Source organism: Micropterus salmoides, unplaced genomic scaffold (genome assembly GCF_014851395.1).
Source record: "Micropterus salmoides isolate LMB-PRFRI ecotype aquatic unplaced genomic scaffold, ASM1485139v1 Ms_hic_scaffold_3, whole genome shotgun sequence".
NCBI lineage: Eukaryota > Metazoa > Chordata > Actinopteri > Centrarchiformes > Centrarchidae > Micropterus > Micropterus salmoides.
Genome location: NW_024042261.1, coordinates 15,470,323 through 15,498,044, shown reverse-complemented (window position 1 = coordinate 15,498,044; position 27,722 = coordinate 15,470,323). Strand labels below are relative to the sequence as shown.

At 40.7% G+C, this 27,722-nt stretch overlaps 1 protein-coding gene across 9 annotated transcripts in view; it reads right to left on the bottom strand.

The window, feature by feature from the left end:
• gramd1bb (GRAM domain containing 1Bb) overlaps positions 1 to 27,722 on the bottom strand; it is a 113,081-nt gene that overhangs the window by 41,278 nt on the left and 44,081 nt on the right. For 7 of the 9 annotated variants that reach the window (XM_038693520.1, XM_038693523.1, XM_038693522.1 and 4 more), the window contains one exon: positions 25,101 to 25,127. In XM_038693520.1, coding sequence (XP_038549448.1) covers positions 25,101 to 25,127 — 27 coding nt within the window. Of the gene's footprint in view, positions 1 to 3,466; positions 3,996 to 15,365; positions 15,410 to 19,761; positions 20,232 to 25,100; positions 25,128 to 27,722 lie in introns of those variants that run through there. The other 2 variants (XM_038693528.1, XM_038693529.1) reach the window with 2 other exon arrangements.

Below are 27,722 nucleotides of genomic sequence, written 5' to 3'. Positions count from 1 at the left end.
ATGCTGCAAGTTTCCAATTGTCTTTGATATCCTCTTTGTGTGTATGACAGCATGCACGACTCACTGTGTACGCGCAGTGTTACATGTATACATGCCTGTAGACACATGCACACTTGTGGCTGTGTCCGAGCTAAAAGCTGCAGTCTCACAGGGATGTAAAAGCAGAAGTCACTTATGGAAGACTTCTCTAGAGTCCCACTCATTTGCTCCACTGCTCTGTGACCAGGACATGAAAGGCGGCACAGCTGCCTGCTCTGATTAGCAACAATAAGATAAGATAAAGAAGCAGAACAACTGAACAGACAAGTTTGGGGTAAAGATACACACAGGCATTTATGTATGCAAGCCTGCTCTCACAGTCTATCCAACTGTCCTGCAGCAACAACAGGCTTGTCCATGGTGCCACGTGCAGAGAGTAAGCTCCAGCTCTAGCCTGCTGTCAGTGCCTTGTTGTTGCTTCAGCTGCTGCCGTTGGCTGTGTGTGCACATCTGTGTCTAAGTGTGTGTGTGTATGTGTGTGTATTTGTGAGTGGATTTAAGTCACACCAAATGTCATATCAAGAGCAAACATCCCCACACTGGGGCCACTGCCAAATCCTGAGCAATCTCCCTCTGTTGCTCACTCACACACATGCTTATGCACACACATGGTCTCTCTCTCTCTTCTTCTTATCTCTTCCTTGTCATCTGACAAGTAATGCTGCAAAATACCCCACCCCCCACCCTCTCAATCACAGCATGCACTGTGACAAACATACAACCAACAGGGCAGCCTGGTTTTTAACCTCAAAACTCTCTGACACTCGCTTTCCCTGACATCAACAATACAGTAACATCATGAGATATCTTTGGTTTCTTTTGATGCAATTTTAGTACATAATATGCCTCAAAAATACTAAACTACACTAAACTAATAAATGTAACAGCAAATAAAGCACTTACAAGAGTCATTGTCCAGCTCTATCAAGTGCATGGAGAACTAAACCAGCTAGCACAGATGAATCATATAACATATATATATATATATATATATATATATAAAAAATAAGCTGCTATATCCAGTGGCAGGTGGTGGTTTATAACACTCAGGGAATCTAACATGCTGATTGAGGTATTGATTCATGGAATGACCTCTAGGTCACACCATTTTGCCTATGTAGCAGATTGTCCCTAGGATAAGAGAATGCAGCTCTAATAACAAAAGTGCAGTTGGATCCCCTCATTGATCACCATCTACGCCGGGATCTGATACTTTATCATTATGATTTATTCCTTAAATGAATGATTTTCCCTTCAAGGTGGATTAGAAAACAGATGAATGGAAGCTTTTTTATTTTCCATGTTTAAAGCTACCTTTTATAAACACAATTCTTAGGTAAAAACATATTGTAGTTTCAGAGAGGACGGAGATGCATCCTAATGGATACAGTTCTATACACACACACACACATATATATAATCTTGCAGAGCTGCAGTCTCTTTTCATTCAACTTACACTGTAAATTTACAGCTAAACTGAGGCTTACTGTTCACCCTTTTCTCTCTCTCATTCTCTCGCCTGCCATTCACCGGTCTTGTGCAGAGTTTAGCGTGCAAGCCGTGCTTCCAACAACTGCATGCACATTGCAGGTTCCTCGCTGCTCTATTTCAAGAAGCCGCCTATTTAAAAACGATAAAATATTCTTGTGTGGTTCATCAACGGTGATAAATTATCCAAAAGTCCCGCGAGGTGCGGACAACTCCGTACAACACCAGGGAAGCTGGTGCTCGTCTCTTCAGCAAGTGTTCCTCTTCTGCCACTACACAGAATCTTTTGCGCGAAGACGATCCAGGGTTAGGTTTACAATTTTGGATTTATCTACACACTTTAAAAACATTTATTGAAAGTTTTAGTCTTTTTACATGTTTAATTACAATATTAAACATTGAAATGTATATTGTAAGAGGCTGTATATTAACTTATTGGGAGAAAACTGGTAGTTCTATGTAAAATCAGACACTGAGCACCAAAATAGTATGATCCTTGTTTCGCTGCGAAGCTTCGACTGTGAGATTGACAGTCAAATCGGGCCATTGAAGCATCGAAAGTTCGACTATTTGGGGTCAGTCCCCGAATAGTGTGTGTGTGTGTGTATATATATATATATATATAGCAAGCCAGACAGCTCACCTTCATGTATAGCAGACTATGAGATGCTAACAGATGGCTGTTCAGCGGTAAAATAACCTGTGTCTGTCAGGGTGCTGCAAACAGATTAAGTGTCGGCAGACTCAGGTTTAAGAGTGTTTCTGTGCTGCAGAATGATAAAAAGGCCCTGACACACACACAAACAAGAAGACACATTGACTGACACACACATGTAGTGCGCACTCAGTCTGATTAATCTTTTGAAGCCCAGAGAGGAAATTTTCAAAGCTACAGTCCATAGCCTAAAAAAAACAGCTGAAGGATTATGTGATAGTTTTGAGAGGTATAAAAAAAGAAGAGAGCAGAGAAGAGAGGGATGTAAATGAGAGGACACAGACAAATATAGAGAAAATGAAAGAGAGACCGAGACGTTAGGGAAAAGAAGAGGTCCTGTAGGGAAAAGAAGAAGTCCTAATGAAAGTGAGAAGGAAGGAAGCGGGACGCACGTTGCCGAAACTGCTCCCCCTCTGGTTTTTTTTTCCTCCTGCAGTGCTCTGTAATTCGTCTCTAAAAATATCAGGCAAGACGAGGAGGAGGAGCATAAACAAACACAAGGGGAGGAGAGGAGAGAAGGGAGGGAGGATGGAGGGAAAAGTGCACTGAGAGCACGCACTGTAGCAAAACAGGTTAAAAAAGAAAGTGAGAGTAGGGCCACCTGGACGTGGATCTGTTTGTCCATGTGAGATAATGAGGGAACAGGAAAACAAGCAAGGAAGACAGCGATAGTGAAAGCCGCGGAGAGACAGAGGGAGCATGTGCCTGCTCTTTTCCAGGCAGCCACGTGAGTGCTTCTCCTCAGCTGCTCCGCTCACACTGGGCCCGCCAGAGGGGAGCAGAGCAGGGTCGCCACAGTCACAGTGAAAAAAAAGTACACTAGCCCACACTACGGCACTGTATATACACACTCTGGTCACATCTTAATGGCGTCCTGACCTAGCCCTTATAAGATGCTAGTACATTTTCTGCAGATTTACATAACCATATAGAAATGCTTAGGCAAAGACGGACAGATAAACACAAATATATTTAATGTGCTACCTTTTAAATCCAATACTTGACAGTCCATCCAGCCTTGCAAAGAGAGTATGTACTCTTAGAATGACATGCGTCTACACAGACACAGTCCAGAAAAATGGCCACAGACATCTAACCACTGCTTGGGTTGTGCTTTGCATACATGACAGCCTTAAAGCTACACAGAAAAACAGGTTACATTTCCAAAACACAATCAGAAGAAAACACAGAAAGAGCCAATCTTTGCTCTCTGTTCAGCCTTACCAGGCGAGCTTGAAGCCTTTCATTAGTACAGTGAGGAGTATCTGACGTCCATAGCGTGTTGTGGGCACTGGGCTGCCCGTTCACACCGCCGCATGCTGACTGACAGCCTGCCAAAGCCTCACCTCCCATACACAGAGCAGGAGAGATGCACGAAGGGCAGAAGGGAGGAGTGGATGCAGAGACAGACGGATGGTTGGGGACCAAAGTCTGGAAGGATGATCCTCAGCTTTGCCCACCTTTCTGCTACATTCCCTCGTTCGTATCGAGGTGCCGCAGTGCTGAGCAATTGTGCCAGAAATTCACACCTCCCTGGGGTTCCTCAGTTTTCCCAAAAGAGAAGGAGGTGACTTGCACCGCAATATTTACCACGCAAACTGCAGCATGCAGCAGAGGTGGGAGGACTAACAAGTGCAAATAAATGCCAACATGGCTGGTCGCTGTTCATTTCTAACTCTGTCTTTTCTATCAAGCTCTCACAATCACTCCGTTTGCTCGCTCAAACTCTCTGTCTCTCCCTCAGTCTCCGCTGCGGATGAAAGCTGCACTTGCTGTGCTCACAGTGAGCAGGCGCAGGAGCTCTACCCTCCTCCCTCCCTCCCTCCCTCCCGTTCTCTCTGTCCTCTTCCCTAGATGGCTCTCTTTCTCTATTTCTCTCCAAGATAAGCCTAGCTGGCCCATTGTGGAGGACTAGAGCAAGATTGTAGCCTCTGGCCATAACATCCTCTGTGCAATGACCCCCACCTCCACCTCCCCATGCGATGTATGAGAAGGGTATTAAGTCGGGGGGACCTACTGTAATTCTTTCCTCTTGTTCTGGACTCCAGCCCTGATCAGTGTAAACAGCTAACCTTGTTAATCTCTTAATGCACTGAGTGTGCTGGGGTACTCCCCGAGTTTATGTCTGTGTGCTGTGTATGTGTTCTGCATACATGATGAATCAGATAGACATCATGGTGACTCAGCTTGCTTAGTTTTATAACTGCAATAACCTGAGTATAAATCTACCTGGAGGCCTTTTCTTAATCTTCCTCATCGGTCCAACTGACCGTCACAGCAAGCCAGTCATGCTTTGGATTTGGTTTCCAACAAACACATAGGGATTTAGCTTTAGAGTTAGCCTATGCTAGCCAGCTGATAAAATCTCCAGCTCCAGTGTCATTTCTGCTGACAAAGTCCACGGCTAGTTACCTGTTGTTTAAAAAGTTACTATTCATTTTGAGTGGTAAATCTGGAACCCTTATTGCAGATGGTATTATGTTCCTTGCGTGTAAAGTGTGGTGTAGCAACAGTAATAGTAGGGGGGTGAGGCTTAGCAAACGCAAATTGCTTTAATCTGTGATTGAACATTTATAAATACTTCAACAAGAACAAGAATCTGAATCAAAAGCATGTTAACTCATCTCATCTATATTTGTAATTGATGAACCTTTATGCTATTGTAGTCCACTGACAACTGTAGGTGGTTGCTTAATCTCTTCCATAGAGCTCTTCAGGCCACAGAGTTCAGAGATCAACCGACCATTAACTTTAACAGAAGCAGTCATCAAAAACAATGCGCTGACTTGACCGCAGGTACTAGGTCAGGGTGCAGCACATTCTTCCTGTTTAATCTTCTTAAAGCCCTGCACATGACAAATAACACCTCATTAGGCTAATGCTGCGTTCCAGGCAAAGGAGAAACCTCCAACTGCCGACCTCCCAGTGTTCCAGGTGGACGACGCCAAACGTAAACAAAAAAAACATGGTTGGCCGTAGCAAAAACATGACTCTTTGCCAACTCTTTCAACAGTGCCCCAGGTGTTAAAAAGAGTGACATAACTAACCATTACTCGTTAATGGTGTTCCCATCTAGCTACATCGGTAGGTAATCTGCTAAAGTAAACTCCTGTTACTGAAATCTTTTGTGTAGACAAGATGACTTTCATGATGAGATTGTTTACCGTAACTGGCTACTTAATTTGACAGGTTACTGTCTAGGTACTGTATGATAGTCTTTATTATTTAAATTAAATACAGGCAAATAATATTTTCTTTAGTTACCAGTACTTTAGTTGATGGATTAACATTTACAACGTGCACTTCCATGGGTGCCGCCATTGCGTGACTTCAGGGCAGGGTGGCTTAAAGGTTAGAGAAGCGAGCTTGTGAGGTCGCCGGTTCAATCCCCGGTCCAGCAGGATAAATCTGTGTGTGGAAAGTTAATATGCAACGCTTGCCTTCCCTCATTTACCACCACTGAGATGGCCCTTAACCCCAACTGTTCCAGCAGAGCAGAGCTGCTCAGTGGCCAGCAAATCAGACTGTGGTTGTATTGGCCAGCTTCCAGGTGTGAATGTGATCAGGGTCTTCCGGCAAAAGAGAGACTTCCTCTAAGTGAAGCTCCCCTGAATAAATAAAGGTTAAAAAAAATGCTACTTCATGAAGTCGTGGGAGATGAATCTGCCATCCGAGTATGAACTCCGACTTTGAGTGGGGTGCCACTGTACTTTTCTAGTAGGAGGTTCCAAATTTGCCTGTAATGCAACATAATACTATAGCCAATGCAAACCACTCACCATCATCAGAACTGATATTCTGGTTGTCCGTCACAGATACACGCACACGCACACACACACACACACACACACACACACACCCTGATGATCTAGAGATTTATTTTATATTAATTAATTAATTGACTGAGTTTATTTAACTGTTTGTCACTCACTGATTCCTATTATTGACACTCTTTTAGTGTTTGATTTTATTTGTTTTGTGACGGCAATATACAGTAATGCACTTAGTACAGCAAGCAATGCAAGTTGTTATTATTATTGTTATTGAGCTTAGCCCGCTGAGTCACTGAGCTTCATTTGCTCACTTTGCTTTTATCAGATGCAGATGGTGCCAGGAGAGAGCGAGTGCATGACTGACTGATAGAGAGTGGCAAGCAAACAAGAAAAGATAATGGCGCGCAGATAATGCAGTTGTATTTGGTCAGGGGGTGGGGGTGGGACTGAATAGGCTGGTCTTCATATCTACTGAAAGTATCAAAGTCGCAGACTTTTATATAAAGACCTTTTGGAACAGACACTGATGACAGTTTTGTCAAACACAAGGTTTATTAGATGCCAAGTTCATTAGCATGTTTTTTTTAAAGGGGATGTGGGTGGGCTTTCTATCAATGGATAGAGCTACTACGCAAAGCAGCAGCATTAGTATCGCCTTTAAGTAGTAAAAGTAGGCTTTTATTGTCATTTGAGCCATGTACACAGTACACAGTGAAGTGAGACAGTGCTATTTAATGTGTTGCTGCCGTGCAGTTTTGTGGTCTGATGTGTTATTGTGCTTTTCCTCTGTTGCTGACATATACATCAAGTTTCATAGATTAATGGAAACATCCCTGATAGTTAAAAAAAAAATTTTTTTTTAATCATGACTTTGAGAATGTGACTCTTAGTTAGCATTGGTCTATTATTCTAAAGCATCGCCTGGCAATTGCAATCTAATGTCTTTGTTTGTGGTGCACTGTGTGTGTGTGTGTGTGTGTGTGTGTGTGTGTGTGTGTGTGTGTGTGTGTGTGTGTTTTTGTTTTGGCATATCTGCACATGTATAGCTTGGGCTGAAGAGGACTCCCTAAAATAATCTTTAACTGACTATTAAAAGCACCTCAGACCATACTCTAGAGAGGAGCTTTCATCTCTGTGCTGTGGGACAGACAAGAGCAGACAGTAGGACACACTCTCTCTCTATTGTTAACCAGCACTGTCTCTCCCAATAGGCTGCTGTGAATGCGGTAGGTCGGGGAGAGGAAAAGAGGCAAACATATGAGAGAGCTCTAATCCTTTCCCAGGATGAAGCAGTGAGCGCTGTGGCTTGAGCTTCAGTCAAGCAAGAGAAAAGTAAATCATCTCACACAGAGTCCATCTGGTACCCACCTAGTCATGACTTATTAACAATTTCATGGGGAAAAAATCCCCAGACACAATACCTGCAGCCATGGCGCACCTTCATAATGTTAACTGCAGAGAATATCACTCTCACGGTGCGAAATACAGGGGAGCCTAAATAAGACATCAGCTCCCCTGAAAGAATGATTTGAGATATTTTGGCGGGTCTCTAAAATATTGACAGCATGCTTTAGTGTCTTTAATTTCTATATTTGTCTATCATCATGGATCCATGTGTAAATTCAGGAGCGTCAGACTTCATCCAGCCAGAGGGAACGATCACCGACCGTCTGCAGCGAAGCAGTCGCTTTGCGATATCCTGTCCCTGGTCCGCCCCACTCTGTCTCCGGTACGGATTGTGTCGCTAGTCCGGCCGACGCGCTGTGAACGGTTCGTGATCGTTCCGTCTGGCTGGATAAATATTACACATGGACTACTACAACTGGGGGCTCTCTGCAGCGCCACACCACTTTTCAAAAGTCTTCCCTCTCACAAAAAAAGAAAGGTCAGGTCGCAAACACCTTGTGTTTAGTGTAATTGTAGCGAAATGGCTACATATGATAATAATATTAACAATTAGATTTTAATTATTATAATAATAAGACATGCCTGATAGTTTTACAGCCAGGCCTACATGCTTGCAGCTAATTATGATTCAGCATTAAGATTCACAGTCTGCTGCCGCCCCCCCCCCCTCCCCCAGCTTACTTTACTTATGTGGCTGATGCATCAATGAGCATGCTTTGTTTATGTCCACCAATACGCCTTTATAAAAAGAATGTATCAACGCAGCCAGAGGAGTCACTGCAACATTTTATTCCAGTACTTTCTTAAAAATACTGGTACAGTAACTGTTTTTTAACTGTGGTTGTACCTTGCCAAAAGAATTACTGCAAATGTGTTATAAATACCTAAATGCAAACCACATGCCATCACTTGAAAAATGTTTCTCATTCTGAGACATTAGTATAGCCTGAAAACCAAAGAAGGTTGTTTACATAAGTTTTAAACACACAGAGGCTGGCTCTCCATTGCAGGAACAGGATGTCAGCATTATGCAGACAATGCGTGATTACTGAAAGATGATGATTTTATGGAACAGACAGCCTTAATTTTGGCCCTTGAATCCTGCCATACTTTATTTTGTGCCAGTTTTCTTTTATCTTCCTTGCGGTGTGTGATTGCAGTATGACTTTTGTCACTGATCCGTCCGGCCTGCTGAGGAGGAGCCGCTACACAGTGGTGCTGAATGGACAGCTCCTCTAGAGAAGAGCCAACAACTGACTCAGAGATGTTTCCTCTCACTGACGCCCCCTGCTGACCAAACCACAGCTCAGTTCTGCTATAGTAAAATACTAATAAAAAAGGTGTTCCCAATGGCATCAGGCAAAAACGGTTTTACTGTCATGTAAAAGTAAATTTAGTTGCACTGTTTTCCTGAACAGATGGTATGTTCAATGTGCCCCTCACAGGCAAGATTCTAAAAGAAATACATGATTCTCTGTATTGCTATGTTTGAAAGTTTGCTTTAAGAAAAGACTAAACTAATAGAGGTTTAAGATCATAAGTCATGGAGTGGGTCACACTTTGACAGATGGTAGAAGTATTATCAGTCAGGAAGACAGCAGTCATGTGATTTCTACATTAGCTCCTTTTTTTTTAGCATTCCTTGAACCCTAATCTGGCCCAGAGATTTTTCATTTATTTCTAAGAATAGCATTGTCAGATAATCTGGATTAATCCCTCTACACTGCTTTGTGGGAATGAATGCCATGGCGAGCTTGACTCTCACATTCTGCCCGGCATTCCTTACTTTGTAATATACTATGGATTACACACATACTGTTTTCCTATTCTTGATAAATAAACCCCCATAGATTGCTCTCTATGGTCAGATGAGGGGTGGGGGGGATGAGTGATCATGTGACTGGATGACTGTTTGTTTGTTATTTTAATAACTATGTAACTATGTCAGATAATCCAAACCCTCAAGGCCACAGTGGAGAGCCAGAGAGCAAAAATGCATTCACAGCCTGCAAAAATAAACAGTATGCACACATGTGCAAATATACATACTGTTTATCCATAAAATATGATTAGACTATTCTAGCATGAAAATATGGTGCGAAACAGAAGCAAATAAGAAATAAAATGAGAACAATCAATTTACTTAACTCTAACTTTCATTTAACCAAACATGTAAAGTGAGAATTGTAATTAGCCTACAGGGTGCACATGTGTTTGATGTTTGACTGAGAAGGAGGTGTGGATTAAAGACAGAGTATAGTAGTACAGGTTTAGGTGATTGATTAACAGAGTCACTGGCAACAGAAAAGCCAGGAAAACATGTATAAAAACAGCAAGAACTAGGCTAAACAAATGCAAACATGGGACAGCAATGCACAGCAGAAACCGGCTCAGTAGTTGGCCAGAGTCAATTTAATGTTATGCAGAAAACACACCAGCAGCAGACATCCCACTGAGGACAGAGCACACACCGTAAAAAACATAAAAGCAGTGGTGAGGCGTAAAAGACAGAATGATGACAGTGATGATGAACGACATAATATGTTCGATAGCAAAAACGAGGAACACCGCGAGGGATAGATATCATGTTCAACATCAGGTCAACCTGAAAAGTGATAAAGTGAAATACAGATGGCCTTCTGCACAGCTGTCACGTGTGCCATGAATAAAAGAACAAAGTACAGCATGTGCTGACATTAAAGCACTCATTTAAAAAAGCCTTTCCTGTTTCTGCTGCAGCAAGCAGGATGAAAATAGGCCGAGGTTTCTTTTTCAACAAACCTCCAACACTGGCACGCACACACACACATAATTACTAAACAAAGCAGAGCAAGAGGGGGGGAGAAGAGAGAGTTGGTAGAAAATTGAGCTTAGGATTATCTCTATTAACCTAAACAATAGGTTCAGGCTGAGAGAGAATGGACCTCCACTAAATTTAAATATCCAGCAGTTATTAATATTAGTCTTGTTAAAACTTGTGCAAAGATGATTTGAAAGCTCTGGTAAGACACTTTTCACTTCTCTTAGACTGCTCATATGTACCGATAGCCTCGGGCAGATGTGTAGGGGGGATGCACTGATGTGATATGTCAAATCTGCCCCAGTACTGACCCTATTAGGTGGACCGGGTCAACCACATATGACCAATCCACCCATCCAAATTAAAAAATGTTTCTTAGTCACTCTAATTATACAATTCAGTGACTTCACCGTTATCAGTCACATCAGGCCACAGTACCACAGCTATCCATTGTGCAAACAGCACTTTCTTACTGTTCTGCTCTATTAATTTGATGCAGTGAGATAATGCCATGACATAAATCTTAATTCATCGCTTCCACTTTATGTAACCTTACAAATAGAAGAATAATCCCAATCAGTCCCATGCAGTGAGGTAAACAGATCCCCAAAGTCAGAATATTGGAATGGTATCATGTATGGCTTTAGAATTAATCAAATTATTATTGAAATTGCAGTATGGCCAAGTGCAATATCCAAGTTTTTGTTGATTTTTTGACAATGATGTAAAATGTGTCACAACACAAGCATTGTGGTGCTACAGAGATGCCCTGGCATACAAATACATATTTTTCCAGACGTAAGGGAACATGCTTGTTTGGTACATACCACAGTAAAAATCACATCATCATCTCCTTTCTCATTGAAACCGTGACTCATCTTGCATTTACAGTTACGAAATAATTGCAATATGTTTTCTTTGCCACTGTATAGCCCTTATATCAAGAGAGAAAAAATCTGACTTACATTCATCCTTAGCTATGAACAAATGTTGTGTATTGTGTGCCACTAGTGTTGTGTAGTTACCAAGTACTACTGAAGCCCCCAAACTAACAAAATGTAGCAAAAGGTTATTAGACAAGTCAAAAATATTACTGAATAAATCAATAAACAATATTGTTAGAAAAATTTGCCAAATTACCTAACAAAAAAAACAGTAGCTTAATACAATGAGCACCAGCCTTTTCAGCTAGCTACCTAGCTGAAGCTAACATTCATCATAAACTATCAAGTACACATAATGTTAATCATCCATATATGGTCAGTGCATCATGAAAGAGGTGGTATTATGCTCATTTTCAGGTTCAAAATCCTATTTAGGGGTTGTACCAGAACAGGTTTATGTTGTGAGTTTTGTTTTGGGTTATGTTTGTGTTGTATATTTTCCTTGTGTGTTTCTGGTTTTGCCATTGTTTCATGTGTCTTTCTATTTGCCTCTGTTCTCTGATTCCTTGTCCCTATCTCCATCTTTTTTACCTGTTTGAGTCCTTAGTCCTATGTCTCCATGTTTTAGTGTAGTCCTGTCTCCTGTTTCTCAGTCCATGCCCTGATTTTGCAGTCTTTCCATATTTTGTGTTTTACTTTGGTAGATCTATCCTGGTGTGTTCCCGTGCACTTTACTTCCTGTTTTATTTTGTAATCTTCTGTGCCTGGTGTTCTTGTCAAGCTTGGCTTCCTGTTCTGTTCTCCACCTGTTTTATGTTCCCGCTCCGCTCGTTTGCCACACTACTTAATGCCTGTGTTCTGTTCAGTCTGTGTTGGATCATTGTGGTTTATCGTATGTAGTCTGTGTTTGCTCTGCTCCTGCTCCCTAACTTCTTGTGGATTTTTGGTTCAAAATGGATTACTTGGTTTTCGTTGGACTAGTTGTATCTGCCACTGTTGTGAGTATGCCTTCAGTTAATTAAGTATTGAACTGAACCTGCTAAGCTCTGGTGTCCTGCGTTTGGGTCCTCAAACTTGCTCACACACACTGCAAAACCATGACAGTTTACATGGTTTAATTTTTTGTCATACTGCACATTGCTGCAACTCCTCTTTTCAACCTGTGTTGAAGGCTTCGTTTTAGCTATGGAGTGATACATCTTATCTCTAAATGATCTTTGTTGGGAGTTGCACAGTTCCTAGTTAAGGACTACTAGCCTATCAGAAGCAGAGAAAGGTGGGTAAGCCCGGGTCTAAGCCCGTAAACTGCTTCGATTCCGCCGTAGGCTACATTTTGCCGACCAGCTTGGCAACAGACTGGAGCAATTAATAATGAGTTATTAATCTGTAACAAAAGTATCTTTCATCCATAAAGTTTTAACTGAGCTGAGAACAGCTTTATGTCCATTGACTAGTGTTTGGAAGGGAGAGGAGAGATGTGTTGCAGCTCAGAGTTTTTCCACCGGTGTTTTTATGGGCGTGTCAGACTAGCCGCTTGGCAAGCGTTATGTGAGCCGCATTTAGATTTCATCCCTGTGAAAGGGAAGCGGCTGGACTACAAACGAGCTGTTTTCAAGCAGTTCAGCAGTTCAGCGCAAAAAGCATAATACCACCTCTTTAAATATACCTCTTGTAACAGTAGCTAAAGCATTTTAGCCAGCATGCTAAATGCTAAGAAATTTTGAACAAACTTGGCTTGTTGCTATACTAACGGTTAATTGGCTAGCAGTGGCTGTATGGCTTTAAACTAGAGGGCAACTTTCAAGACACTGTTGGATTGCATTGTCTTTTAAAGGGTGAGGTATGAAATGTTTGTTTGACTCCAGGAATCATTATTGTTTTATTTAAGATTCTTCACTAACAAGGAACACTTTCACTGCTGGTATTATCAGTGAGTGAATGACAAATTCGCATTCATCAGGTGTGATTATCAATTGATCAATATTAACAAACTGATCTACTCTATTGGGAACCTGCAAAAAAAGACACAAGAGTCTGTTCCCAGCCTAAACCGGAGCTATAGCCTTTATGCAGTACATCAGTGACTCATCACATCCATGACCCTGAGCTCCTCAAATACACAGCCGCTCTGTTCTGAAAAATTATGTCACGACACAGATCGGGTTCAGCTAATCTCTTTAGATCTAGTCCACATTCAGTAGTGTTTGGTATACTGCTACTGCATCACTGCACTGCTGACACTGCTGTCTAAAGACAGAAATGTGAAAGAGTCTCTGCAGAACCATATTCACTGGAATGTAGCCTACAAACACAACAAACAATTTTCAAAAAAAAACTACTGTAGTGTAAAAGTGGCACAAATCCTCTTCATACTTAATTAAAGGCTCTTTGAGAGACTCGTCCCTGTGCAGTCTGTATTTTTATTTTTATGATTGTTTGATATCAATGCCAAAAACCTTTCAAATATCATCAACACCTTTTCGACATTGTTTCTAATTACATAGCTACACAATACCAGCTCAGTCATCAAACAATTATGAAATAGCTCCACATGATCTCATCGTCAGTGAGCGTAAGATACTGTGGTGTCGAACCCAACATGGTCAGATGTGCTGTCGCTGAGGGGTTGTTCACTGTTGGTAACTCTCTGTCACACACCCCTCCGCGGGTGAAAGAATAACCCCATCTGCGTCCTCATACTCTGTCCTCAGAGGAACCTTTGCTTAGCCTTTATTTAAACAGGCAAGTTGATTAAAAACACAGCAGCTGCATGGATGATGATGTCCATGTTCATTCTGTATCAGTCTGACTTTTCTCCGGTATTTAAGTCGCACTGATTTGCACACTCTTATGTGCTCTGACACAAAGGCAAAGGTTTGAAGGCAGAGTGAGGAAAGCTTTTATTATATTAAAGGACTGTGGTTGTAGAGTGTGATGGGATTGGCTTGAGAGATATTGACTGACCTCTCTCAGACAATCTCTCCATCTAGTCAGTCAAGGCTGTTGCCACAGAGACGACCCTGCCATGATCCAAGCTGGAGTGGTCCAGCCTGCTGCTTCAGGGCCGCGTGCGGACCTTATCTGCTGTTTTCAGTCAGACATACAGATGTTGACATGGAAAACGCAATTCAAAGCCCCACAGAAGCATGCACACACACAAACACGCGCGCAGACACACACACACACAGACTTTACATTTGCTTACACCTGGTTGCTATGCCATTACCACCCACAAGGCCTTCAAGGACGGCACTTGAGTTATTTCAAGCTTCACAAATGATCCACGTCACTCATGGTGACAAAGCAACAATCAGACCTTCAACCACATCAACTTTGCACTGATGAAATCTGCAAAGCTAATGCCATGAATCACAATGAAGAACCACTACTTTTCCCACATCAAACCAAGGCAGTGGATGAAAACCTGAAACACTGGATTACATCATCAAGGTCAGATACTGCAGAGAGGATGTCCTCAGATAAAAACAGATCTGCATTCAAATCGTCATCAGACGACAGCCAATGAGTTCCGAGATTGCTCATCACACTGTAAACAATTATAGGGACACGAAAGAGGAAGTCTTGGCCTGGATATCCGTTACAGGAATATCTGATAGCTACACCAGCTCTTGCCCCAAGAGGGTAAATCATTGTCAGGCGATAACTAATGGGGTCCAAGATTGTGTTGAGTGCCCAGCTTCTTCACCTTACATCAAAACAGAGAGTTTTATTAGTTTCTCTACAATCTTGTCCCTTCAGTAGAACTTTGAAGAGTTAGTTTAGTCTACAGAAAGGCCATATCAGAACCAAAATCCCTATAGTGTCTCCACCTCTAACCCTGTGGCGCTCCTGCAGAGGACAATGCGGACATTGTTTCAGTAAATGATGCTACAGCAGTTTTGTTCCTGGATCTCACACACAGTGAAATCTGAGTACCAGAATAAGTGCAGAGGAACTATATGCACTTGTGGGATTTATAAACAGTGCGGTAAACTGGAACAGCTCCCTCTTTTGGTGTGTGCGAGCATGGCATTCTCAGATGTGATGAATCACTTGCAGGGCTTTTTACAACTAATGATGACTAAGAACATACTTTTAATAAATGGGGGAGTATAATGCAGAGGATGAGGGATGGTATAATGTGCCACAACCTACTGTTTTATTCATCTCTGCTTTAATGACACGAAGCAGGTCTGGGCTGCCATATAATGTCACGGCTCATGTGTGCAGTGTCTTTTGCTTGTTGAGTTATATCCTACCTTTGGGGTTTCCATATCAGTTTCTTCCACTTCTTTTGCTTGGCCTATCAGTGAAGGTAGAGAAGAGTGACAGGTTTTGGTAGATTATCTTTACTGTTTCATGATTGTCCTGATGGCAGATGATTCTAACTAAAATGCACTTGTTTTGATGTCTGCTACAGTTTCCAGTCCATAGACTAAAAAACAAAATCATAATGAACTGTACCCCCGAGTTAAAATGACAAACCCTAACATGGTTGTAAATCTGTCCTGACATTTGCTGTTTTAGTCTTATTCCAATCCAGGCAATTTAAAAGAAACAATAATGGTTTAAGACTAAGAAATTGCACATACATTGGTGTGTGTTTGTGTGTGCATGTATAAAGTAAAGCAATGGGTAATTGGGCTTGCAGAGTGCAGTCCTTTCACTCCAGTCGCTGTTGCTGCCAGTGACTCAATACAGTGCGCCCACATGTGCCATGAATCACTGTGATCAGAGCCCCTCTACCACTCCTCCATCTATTCAATCAATTCATTTTTGCTGTGGCACCTGATAATACATTTGCCTCTCCAGTCAGAGCAATTTCTTCCCACTCCTTTACCCCTGACTGAGCTTCCCAGCACCTACTGAGAAGTTTCTTACGATTGTGCAACATCTATTACAGGTTTTAATGCGTGTCAATGATGTAGTCAACTTTAATATTTTCTCACAGAGAAAACAGGAATTTACTGTAGAGATTAATTAAGCATCAACATTTTAGCCAATGCTGCATAATAGATGAAAAATAAATGCACAGTGTCAAAGGCCTTTCATATTCACTGAGGACTATGAAAAGCTGAAAGTGGATATTTAAAATGACCCTCTGGCAAACGCTGGATGCAGAGGAGCAGAAGAAGCCCTAAGAAAGAATAATCCACAGCCACCTTTGGAAACAGCTAGGGGGGAAATAAATCATGTCTGCTACAGAGGAAGCCAATTCAGAGGAGACCGATTACAACACTTGATTTATGAAACCTGAAAAATAGATGTTCCATTGACAACAAAATATGTTGAAGATAGGTAATCTGGCACAGAGGATTGAATTTGACTTTTAAGGTCTTAGGTTTAGGTGTTAATCCTCAACGTCTCTGCAAAACTAAACCCCAGATGGACCTACAGTGTTCAGCACAGAACAAATGTGTTAAGTTTTACATGACAGATGGATCTCCACCTCCAACATATTTAAACTTCATCCCTGCGGATTTGCATCTGGATAAGAGCGCTTATTTGAGGAGGGGAAGTGCATTAAATGTGGCCCTGCTGGGCGGACATGTAGGGATTTAGCATGATCAGCGGAATTGATTTGTTGATGAACATATGTGAATTACTGCGCACCGTAAGACACCTGAGGCCCTGTGATTAGTCAGCAGTGAAGACCCGCTGAATGCAGACACATGGCCCACTCGTGAAAAACCTGGATGCACATTATGGCTGGTTCTAGACTACTCTGTGGTACCTGTCTCCTTATCCTTGCCCACATACTGTAAGTACCCCAATTTAGGTTGTACAATGGATTGAATGAACCCCAGCTTCATTATCTCACAGACATCAAATTCCCCCGGGAATCAATACTCCAGTAATAAGATACTACATATTAAGGGGGCTTTGGGGAAAAGGAATGGTATCAATTTCAGCTCCAACTGTGGACACATAAGGACAGACCTGTCTCTAAAAATGATCACTGGAAGGTCTAAATTTAGTTCAGTTCATACCATTAAATGGCATATGTGCATGGCATATCTCCTTGTGTAACTCCACAGTGAGGCAGATGTCCACCCAGCGTGAAAACAAGACCTTTCACAAAAGCAGTAAGTGGATGTGCCAGTGACAGACAGATTTCTACAGAGAGAGGTACTTAATGAATCACCTTCAGTGAGGGATGTCAACAGCTGGCCCAAAATACAGGCCGTGATATGATAACGACTCAGGTTCAGATGGGTGAAACTCTTAAAAATAGCTTTCTCTCTTTGTTTGTGGAATTTATTGTAGACTACATTTTATTGAAAATTGATAGAGAATTAGTCTGAGTCTGCAGATTAAGAACCTTGTGTCCTGTTTGGATGTTTATTTCTAAAAATTCAGTATCTACAGCAGTTTCCAAAGTGATAAAAGGTAAGAGGTGCTGCAAGAACCCTTCTTAATAATCACCTCAATGCTGCGCTAAATTTTACTTCAATTAACTACAACTCATATTACACTTTCAAAAATACCTTTCTGAAAGACATTTGAAAAGTCAAACTGGAAGAGGAAGAAATTTAAATATGTACATTTTACAGTGAATTTTAGGGCCATAAAATGAACACACTGTGTTTTAAACCAAATTCAGTTGTTAATGGACAGTGCTGTAAGGGAGGCTGTTCATCTCACTGACCATCAGTACATGAAACAGTACCAGAGTAAAGTTCATTGTCTGACATGGTTCAGCTTTTGTACAGCTGACCTCACTGGTGCTTTGCATCAAAGCTGAGAGCAGCAGAGCACACCATACAGAGATACTAGTGATGGAAACACTGGTCACAGTATTCTTATATACACATATTTGTGTAATTTTTAGCTTGAAGATGGTGGCTGTGTTAACTATAATGGATGCTGTAGATTTATAAAAAGTTTGAGAAATCCTGATCTGAAAACCACAATTATAGGCAATATGGAAAAAACCCCCAACAACATCCCAATATTTTAGCATTTTGAAGATATTTATATTTGATAAAACTTTCTAGCTTTGACAAATTTAAGTGATTCAAGTATGCATTTATTTTGCATAATGTGCCACTTATTGAATCATAGTAAAAATGTTTCTGTCATGTAGGAAAAAAAGCATTATTTTTTGCATTTGCATAAACATCTATATACATACAATACAATTTAAGTATAATGTAATCCGTACACATTAGCAGCAGCTAATTTATTTATGCTGTAAATCTGGTAAAAACCGATTTATAAAGACATTTTATATACATTGCAGACAGATATAATATTTTTTATAAATTGCATCTTACTGTATGAATGGCATGACACTATTTGTATCACCATTTTATAAAAGTTTAGGAGCAGTGGGCGCATTTTGTAGAAGAAATCTGACTTAAACGCTTTAGCCAGCAATCGCTTTTTTCCAATAAAGCAATCTAATTATTTAGCCCCCTGAGACACTTTGTTTGATCCTTAATGACTGTCATTTGTGATTTATTCAAGGACTAAATTTCATTAAAAGGACTAAAGATAGTTATGTGAGGGTAACACAGTAATATCTGCCAGGAGTATTTATCACAGGGAGGTAACCTAAAGCAGGGCTAGGACTGCCCTGTATCCCCGTCGACAGGCACAGTAAATTCAAGCAAATTGCCCTTAATGGACCTGGGGAGCAGAGATCACAGCGGAGATTTAGGATGCCCAGAAGCCGGCTGGAAAATCCCTTCTACTCAAGTGTGTGTGTGTGTGTGTGTGGTATATTGCAGAAACACTGCTGTGTGTATATATGGTAATTTATTTATTAAGTTAACACCCTGTGCATTCATCAGGTTAAGGAAAATGCATGTGCATATTAATCATTTTGACCCATTTCTCCTATTTATATGAAATGCAGAAGAAAAGAAAAGCTAACAAATGTAATTTTAAAATTGAATCGACAAATATGAGAATAAATATAAGGAATACTTGATGCATAATCACAGCTTGTTTTATTGATTGACAGTTCTCTACAAAACACTAAATGTATAAAATAGCTACCACGCAGTCTTACATTTTTCTTATGTTGTAAAAGTCGCGTTCTTTTAGTGCTACATTTCTTAAGCAAGTCAAATAATGTAATTGACATTTAAAAGTCTTCTATGGACAGAGAGAAAGCAGATGCATTTTCTCAGCAAAGGTCAAACAGAAAAGGGTAGAGCTGCAGTGCAATACCAGGGTCGTCTAGGTTGTGATGTGGTCAGTGGAAACCACATTAGCACTTTTAGTAGATAATCAAAGGATGATTATTAGATAGCCTGAGATCTGAATAATATGGTATATGATGGATTATAGAGTAGTAGTACATATTGTAATATATGTGAAAATAACATGGGTGGGGTTCCTTATAACAATGCAAATCAGAAAGTATGAGATATAGAGAGAGATGTCAGTTCAACATGTAATACTCACCTATAATTACATCTTTGGATCTTATCTTGTATCTTATCTCTTATACAAATATCTAAATGTTTACAAATACTATTGTACCAACACTACCAGTCGTTTCAAATATAAAAAGGTTATTAATGGCATAGATTAGGATTCATAGTGATTTCATACACACTATCCATTATGCAAGTCAGCTAAACTCGAGCTTACGGAATAAGAAAGCACCGCAGCTACAGGAAGGTAACAGAAATCAGACCTGACCTTATGTTTGTGCATGGTGAACAGGCAGACACCATCCTGGCCTCTCTCCTGGCTCTCATGGCCTTTCTTCAATCACTGTCCCGCTCTTTCGTTGTCAGATTGTCACTTGTCCAGCATGCTTTGTCATCATCGCCAAGCTTCATAAAATCCCCCTTGTCCTCCTCTCTTACACAGCACATCCAAAACCAGTCAGAGGAAAAAACAATGTCACCAGCTCAGACACTGAAAGTTGCAGAGGTGATACAGACACAACACTTGTTAAGCTAAAATGCCTGTTCAGAAGCCGCAGGATGTACAGACAGACTAGATGCCACTCTGCTGATACAAATATATCTAAACCAGTGTTCTCCTCCTTACCCACAATTCCTCACAGCTATTGTCAAACCACCATCTTTCCTCCCTGCATATTAAAAACACAGCGTGTTTCAGTTTTCTGTCCAGGTGGTTCGCAGCCTCGCTTCCTACCGCATCACCTCACATCTGCTTCGCTGAGCCATGGATGAGCAGTTGTACAAGGGAGGATGGGTCAAGGATGTGAGCGATCTGATTGGCTGGCAGACCATGGTGTGTGTGTGGGAAGGTCCCTTTGGTAGGCTCCCTGCGAACGGCTATGCTCGATAAGGGTGGTCCTTCACCTCCTTTCCTCTTCTCCCTGCTTCATCAGCCTCCCTCCCCTGCTCTGCTGCCGTTCACTCTCTCTGTCTCTCCTCCTCCTCTCATTCCCTGTCTGCGCTACAAGCTGCAGGCACGCATTCGCGCTCCTCGACCAAAGCGTCGCAAGGTCTGTGTGTGGAGCAAAGTCAGTGGCACGGTGGCTGCATGCACACAAATACACACATGAATATGGAGAAGAGATAGCAACTACGTCATAATTCATAGCATCTTATAGACATAACTACCCTGGCAAAGTGCATGACCTATATTCACCAGAAAAACACTTACATCATTATCATCTTCATCATAGCCATTTGGATGTACTGATATGAGTGTCATATGAGTATCATGTGTGCAGCTGAAACTGGACTGGAATGAATAATTAGGAAAGAGGAATCAGATACAACTGACAAATGAGATAAGATTTGACAAACAACAAAGATGTAGATGTACCCATGTATGGCTTAAAATGGGAAATTGTAACCTTATAAATTGCACTAACTGTACCATTAGATGATCATATTAGCGCTGAAATAATATAACCTGAAGAAAAAAATAACAAAATAAAAAATAAAGAGAGGAAACACATCATTTGAACCTACAATGTAACAAGATATCTCTGTTTAAGAATAATGACAATTATGAGGAATGTTTTTGATCTGGCTTTGATAATAATTAAGTCTAAATAATTAACATGTTATTTGGGCATAGCGAGGCTGAATTATGCTTGACTGTACTGATTTATCCTTTCCTTGTTCGCAAGTCATCTGGAAACAAGAAATTGGGAACTCGTCTAATTTGTGAGTATCATTTACCCAATATGTTGGATCCTTGCTTTTTCCGAGGCTCCTGCACAAAGTAAAGAGTATCAGATTATGCTGACCTCCATCACTGGAAGCTAATGTCTCAAACCACAGACGATGATCGATAATCCAGCAATTGAGATGGCGGAAGAGCAATGCGGACATTAGAACCGAGACAGAATAGACCTTTGGACAGAAAAGGCAGAAGAAGGAGAAGCAGCAGGACTCTATGATAGTCATTGTAAGGACAAGATCAGTTACTGTCACTCTGTTCAACTCAGCAGCCATTTGTTTTATCAGCCATTAAATACATCAGAGCTTATTTCTGCCTTGTAGACACACTGGCAACAACTCTTCTTTTGAACATGCAAACTAGTTTCCAAATGCACTTGCCTCCTTCCCACTTTATCAAGCCAGATGGCTTTTTGCATGCATTATTTACAGTATTGATATTGTGCAGTTTGTTTGACTCATGACCACTGAAATACCTGCAGCGGGGTTAGAAGGGGTACATGCAAGACAGGGGTGACTTAACATTATGTGCCTTGTAGATCCAGCAGACACAGTATATTCACATATTGTTGATAATGTAATATGAGATGGGTATGATATTTGGGATTTTGATTACTGTAATATAGATCTTAAATGTCAATTTCATGTCTTAAGGGTGCACGACAGTTATAGTTCATTTTTGTTAGCGTGAGATACCATAATGGATAAACCTGCTTGGCCATCATATCAAAAACTTATAATTACGATGTGCTGTGTGCTCAATATTGTGCATCTGAATGAGGTGGACTTCAGTTTCCAAGTCATATATTTATGCTGCTGATTTCATCTAAAAGAGCTTTGCTCACTGTTAGAATATGAGCAGCTCCACATATTTGATTTATTATTTATATATTTATCTTAGATAACCCTTTAAAAATACAAGTTCTGCTCTGATGACATTTTAACTCACTCATTTTCTCTCACTATACTTTTCCAATTTGATTACACCCTGTTAACTGTACCTGCACCGCCCTCTAATGGAGGTGTTAACTCCATGGCAAAATTTATAATTTAAGCAGTATTTTAAAATAATGCAGATGGTTGCTCTTAAGTATGTGTACTTTCTTGTTATGAGGAGGACAGTATGAAAATTCACTCCAGTCATTTTCAGTTCCAGATTACACAGCTGCCACCATCTGAAAAGCAACGTGTTAGAGTACGGAGATTAGACTGAACAACATAACGTGTTAGTGTTGCATTTAAATAATCAGTTATTCAGTTACCTTTTCAAATAAGCAATCATTTACTGTTAAAAGGCTAACTTATTTCCCTGTTCCTTTCGTTGTCACAAAAAACTGAAAATCCCAGGCGCATTTGCATTAGGGCTGCAACTAACGACTATTTTGACAGTCGATTAATCGATTATTGAAACGAATAATCAACTATTCGGGTTATGAATCGCAAAATGACACAATGCCTCTCATTTAGCTATTAGCCTTTAAATTAAACCTGAGGTTGTTTTTAGGCATGTGCTAATTAACAGTCAAGACAATAAAATAAATACTGCTATAAAAAAGGCATCTTTTAATGAATGTTTCTGCTGCAGCAACAAAAGTTTCACTGAAATCAAGTCCTGATAAGCAGCTGATCTGCTGTTTAGTGACTGAGCAGCTTTCACGCCACTACTGCAACATCCCGGGACAAACTGACACTATATACAAAGAAAGGAATAACGTTATGCATTTCATTTGCCGATTCAATAATAACTATTTTGTATTAGACAGCGTTTCACAACAAATATAGTTTCCCCTAACTCAACAACTCACAAAACTCCGTGATTTTTTTTCTTAAGGGAGTTTGAGGGGGAATAGCCGCCGCCTCACGCACAGGCCACCTGTCAGGTACCCTTGATTTCTATTTACTTGCATGTACTTCAAAATTAATTGTAATCAAACATAATCGAGCTGTAAAGGGGATATTGCATCTTTCATTCCTGTTATTAGCCTGCAGAGCTACAGATTATGGGCAGTAGACAAGGCTGTGTAATGCCAGTGGAGCCAATACATCGAAACGTAGGCATACAGTAGGCTACGCACCCTCTGGACAACCAAATTGCGCAAGTAATCACAAAGGTTTTTTCTTTTTTCTTTTTCGGTAACACAAAAGTATGTTTATTTTCTCAGTAAGTTACAGTAAAACGTAATAAGTTACTTTTTAATGGTGTTAATCGTGTAATGTAACAAGTTACTTTCAAAAGTAACATTAGCCAACACTGGTTGCCAACAGTGTGAAGTCTATTTGTAGAGAAGGACTTTCACAGTTGTCAGTAAGGTGCAAGACAAGCATAATCTGGAATTTAGCAATACATTCCTGCAGTAGCATTATTAAAGATCCCCTGCAAACGAATTTTATAACACAAAAAATACTGTGCTTTGAATAATAATGTGTGTCCGATATGGTTTCACCACAAAAAGGTTAATTTAACTACTTAAAAATCCCCAAGATTATATTTACTCCGAACAAATTTCCAGAACAAATATTACCACAGCTAACAAGTAATTAGAGGAAAACTTGTGTATTCTATGTGTGTAATGTAAATGAACAGTAACAGACCTTACAATGAAGTTATTACTGACCATTCTGGACTATTTCTAGAAAGAAAGGTGATATTGTGGTTGTGTGCTGGAGTACAGCGACTCCTAGTGGTGTAAACCTGGCTCGGCCTGCTAGTCACCCTACTCGCATGACTGACCACTTAAAACATAGCAAACCACACAAATGCATACCAGAGTGCACACACACAAACAGACCAAAATAACAGTGTCCACCCAGCTCAGAAAACTTACCAGACAAACACCACTTCTCCTGACTCATCACTGCACACACACACACACACACACACCCCGACAAAAAGCAAAGAGCTTTCATGGTTATGGCCTCTTAGCATGCCGTGAATATCACTTCTCACTGCTACAATTCTTCATTTGGACATAATGTGGAGGAATACTGTAATCTACACATAAAGGCATGCAAACACACTACATGTAGATTTGAAGAGTAGACTAACTCTTCAAAAAAACAAACAAACGATGATGGAAATCCAGGTAAAAGTTGTTATGCCTTATATATGTCTATTATCAATTCTACAGTATACTGTACCAGTTACAAAGGAGGATATGTAAATATAAGCAGCATTTAAAACTCAATTTACACACAATTTAGATGTGGCGTATGCAACATGGAATGAAACAATCCATCTGGAAGACCTAATTCTAAATGTTTTTTAAAATTCAGATCATGAACTGTTACTAAATCAATGCATATTCAAGTTCTAATCAACCAAGCTAAGCACAGAGGACCAGCTATTTAGAAAATTCCTTGTTCCAACATTTCACCACAGACTAAAGCATCATTACATATCACTCACCTTTTCAGCTTGTGATTTCAACCCCTTCTCTTAAGGACAGGCACAGTGTCTCTTGTGACAGCAAAGCCTTCACACCCTGAAGAATAAAGTGTCTGTGCCCACAGCGCATGTCCACAGTGCTGACCTGCCACCAGTTGGCTAGCTAAAAGACTAAAAACTCCACAATAGTGTCTAACTCACAAAGCCCTGTTTGTGTGTGATGTTGTTTGTCCAATAAAACAAAAAAAACAATGGCATTCCATGGCTTGCAACTGTATTCACTGCTGGCCTCTCCAAATGTAAAGTGCATTCAGACACCTTGGTTTGTGGACAAAGGCGTGAATCTGTGTCATGTGGGGTGGGCGGGCCGGGGCAAGTGGGGTGACAGCAAAGCCTATCCTGCTGTATCTCTGCCCCACAAACCCACCGGCACACGCTCGCACCTCCTGTAGGTAAAAAAAAGAGTAGTCAGAAAGCACACTTACCTGATTTTGTCCGCTGCACTGTCAGATCTGCAGGAGTAGAGAGGGGAGAGAAGTTGTTATCATTACTACTGATATGAAGGATTTCTACATTTCTACATACAAATTAACATTTCATACATTTGTTAAAATGCACTGTAAGGATTTTTATGTAATTATATATAAATACGTTATATAGTCTTATCAAGTATTCATTAAAGCTGGAGTGTGGTACTTTACACTTTACACATATAAATTAACTTCTTTTACATTCAAGCCCTTGCCAAATGAGTTCATACATAACCGCCAGGTAAATCTCTCTATGTTTTGCGCTATACTGGAGTTTTTAAATCTGGTGTCTGTGGTGACATTCCTTATGTGGGGCACCAGTGATGCATTTTACATCAACCGGCAATGATTTACGAGCAGGGTTGGGTAAGAAGGTAACGACACAGCAAACTGCAGCACCTGCAGTAAGGATGTTTCGTGCAAGGGAGGAAGCAGCTCCAATTCGATGAAACACTTACTTCAACACAGCGTGAATCTGAAGGAATGCACCATGTTCAATGTGTTGCGGTTTCCCAGCCACAGTATACAGTCCCAGATACAGCTAACGCTAACAGTAGCTACATCATCATGACCAGTTACAAAACAGTGATTAGCTGTTATTCACCTTTTATGCTGAAGGTAAACGAATGCCGTCAACAAATTATTCCAATACATATTTTTCTTAGATACGAGTTCTCAGTGACACCCCTCTAGTACAGAAAATAAACTGGGGAAAAGGGAAAGAATGAATGTCAAAGAGTGGTGACAAGATTCGTAGTGAAGGGGTTGGAATCAGAACTGAGACTCAATAAGATATTGGATTAGATAAAGAAAATCAGAATCAGAATAGATCAAATTGACATGATATCAAACCCTATTTGCGAAGGGCAACTCAGAGCCATGTAGAGAGCTCCACGGTGCACCGTTGCTGTAAAAAACGTTTATTATTGAGAATTGTATATTTAGTTTTTTTTAATTCATTATGATGCGTGCGGCGGAAAAACCTAAGAAGCGTCCAAGACAAGTTTCTGATTATTGTCTTGCTTTGTAATTGTTTGTGTGATTCCTCACTGCCAGGGGAGACAAAAGTTTTACACTGCAAATTTAACTGTTCATAATCCAGTTATGGATGCTTAATCGGAGGAATTATAACCATTATAAAATACTTTGAAAGTACTTAAAAATGTCCTTAAATCTGCTAATAATTATATTGTCTGCTTACAATTATATTGTAGAGTTTTATCCATTAGTGTTATTACACCTGCTATTATACAGCCTACTATCACCTTAAGAATATATCAAGAATTAAAGAATATCAAAATTCACAAAAACGCCAGTAGGCTCGACTATTGTAATGCTGCCTTTATACACCTCTCTAAAAAGTTGAACAGACACCTGCAGCTGATTTACAGGAAAGTGGATCACCTTACTCCAGTTCTACACTGGCTTCCGGTTAGTCAAAGAATGTAATCTGAAATACTGCTGTTGGCTTGTAAAGCATTGAAGTGTATAGGGCCAAAATACATTTCAGCCTTGTGCTTCTTTTATATCTCGTCTTAATGCCTTTTATGTGTTATGTAAAGCACTTTGTACATTGTTGTTGAAAGGTGCTATACAAATACACTCGCCTTGCTTTGCTTACACCTGCTAAATAGGGAGGGGTTAAGGTTCAGTGTCACATGGCTTTAACAGTTAAATATTGCAATTTCACTGTAGCTACATAAATACATACTCAATACTATAAAGTGAAAGATGGCATGTCCAGCAGTGTGTAATCTTGATTCACAACTCACAATCATGTGCTGCGTCATCTTCACTGATGAGTCATTTTACACCATCTCAGCAAAGTCACATTGTGATATTATATAACTATCTGCAGTTAGAGTGGAGGTAAACTCGGCAGAAGCCTCAGATGCAAATACACAAAAATGACTTCTCCTCGTGTCATTTCCCAGATTTCATCAGTGTCTCTCCCCGAACCACCACGGACGCCCCGATAAGCTGGCACAGGCAGCTACAAATCACAGCTAGTAATACTAATTAGCTGGAAAATATGTGCAGCTGCACATAGCACACTGAGCAAACCGCAGCACACAAGACAAACAGACAGATGCAGTAAGAGCAAAACAAGGCTGACGGACACGGAGACGGCAAGACAGGTAGAGAGGCAGCGGTGCAGCCTCCAGGCAGAAACGCAGCTGTTTTTACCTGCAGAGGAGACATGACATTCCGTGCCCTCTAAAGCCGGCTACAGAACGCTGCTCTCCCTGCAGCTGCTGCAGACGCCCCTCACTAGCTATCACCAGCACAGCACACAGAAGAGCAGCGAGAAATCCCATAGGTTTGACAGGTACTGTTCCTAATTTGAGCAAGTGGCGGCACTGAGCGAGAAGAGCGCGCGGAAGGGAGAGCCAGAGAGAGAAACATGGGGAAGAGTGCAGGACAGAGCGAAAGAGTGGAGGTGTAGTGAACGGTAGACAGAGCAGAAGGCAAAGGCAGTTAAGTGGGTGGATATTACGAGGCTAGACGAAGAGGATTCCTACACACTTTCTGTTTCAGAATTCAGAACATTCTAATGTACTTAAAAAATAAAAAAAT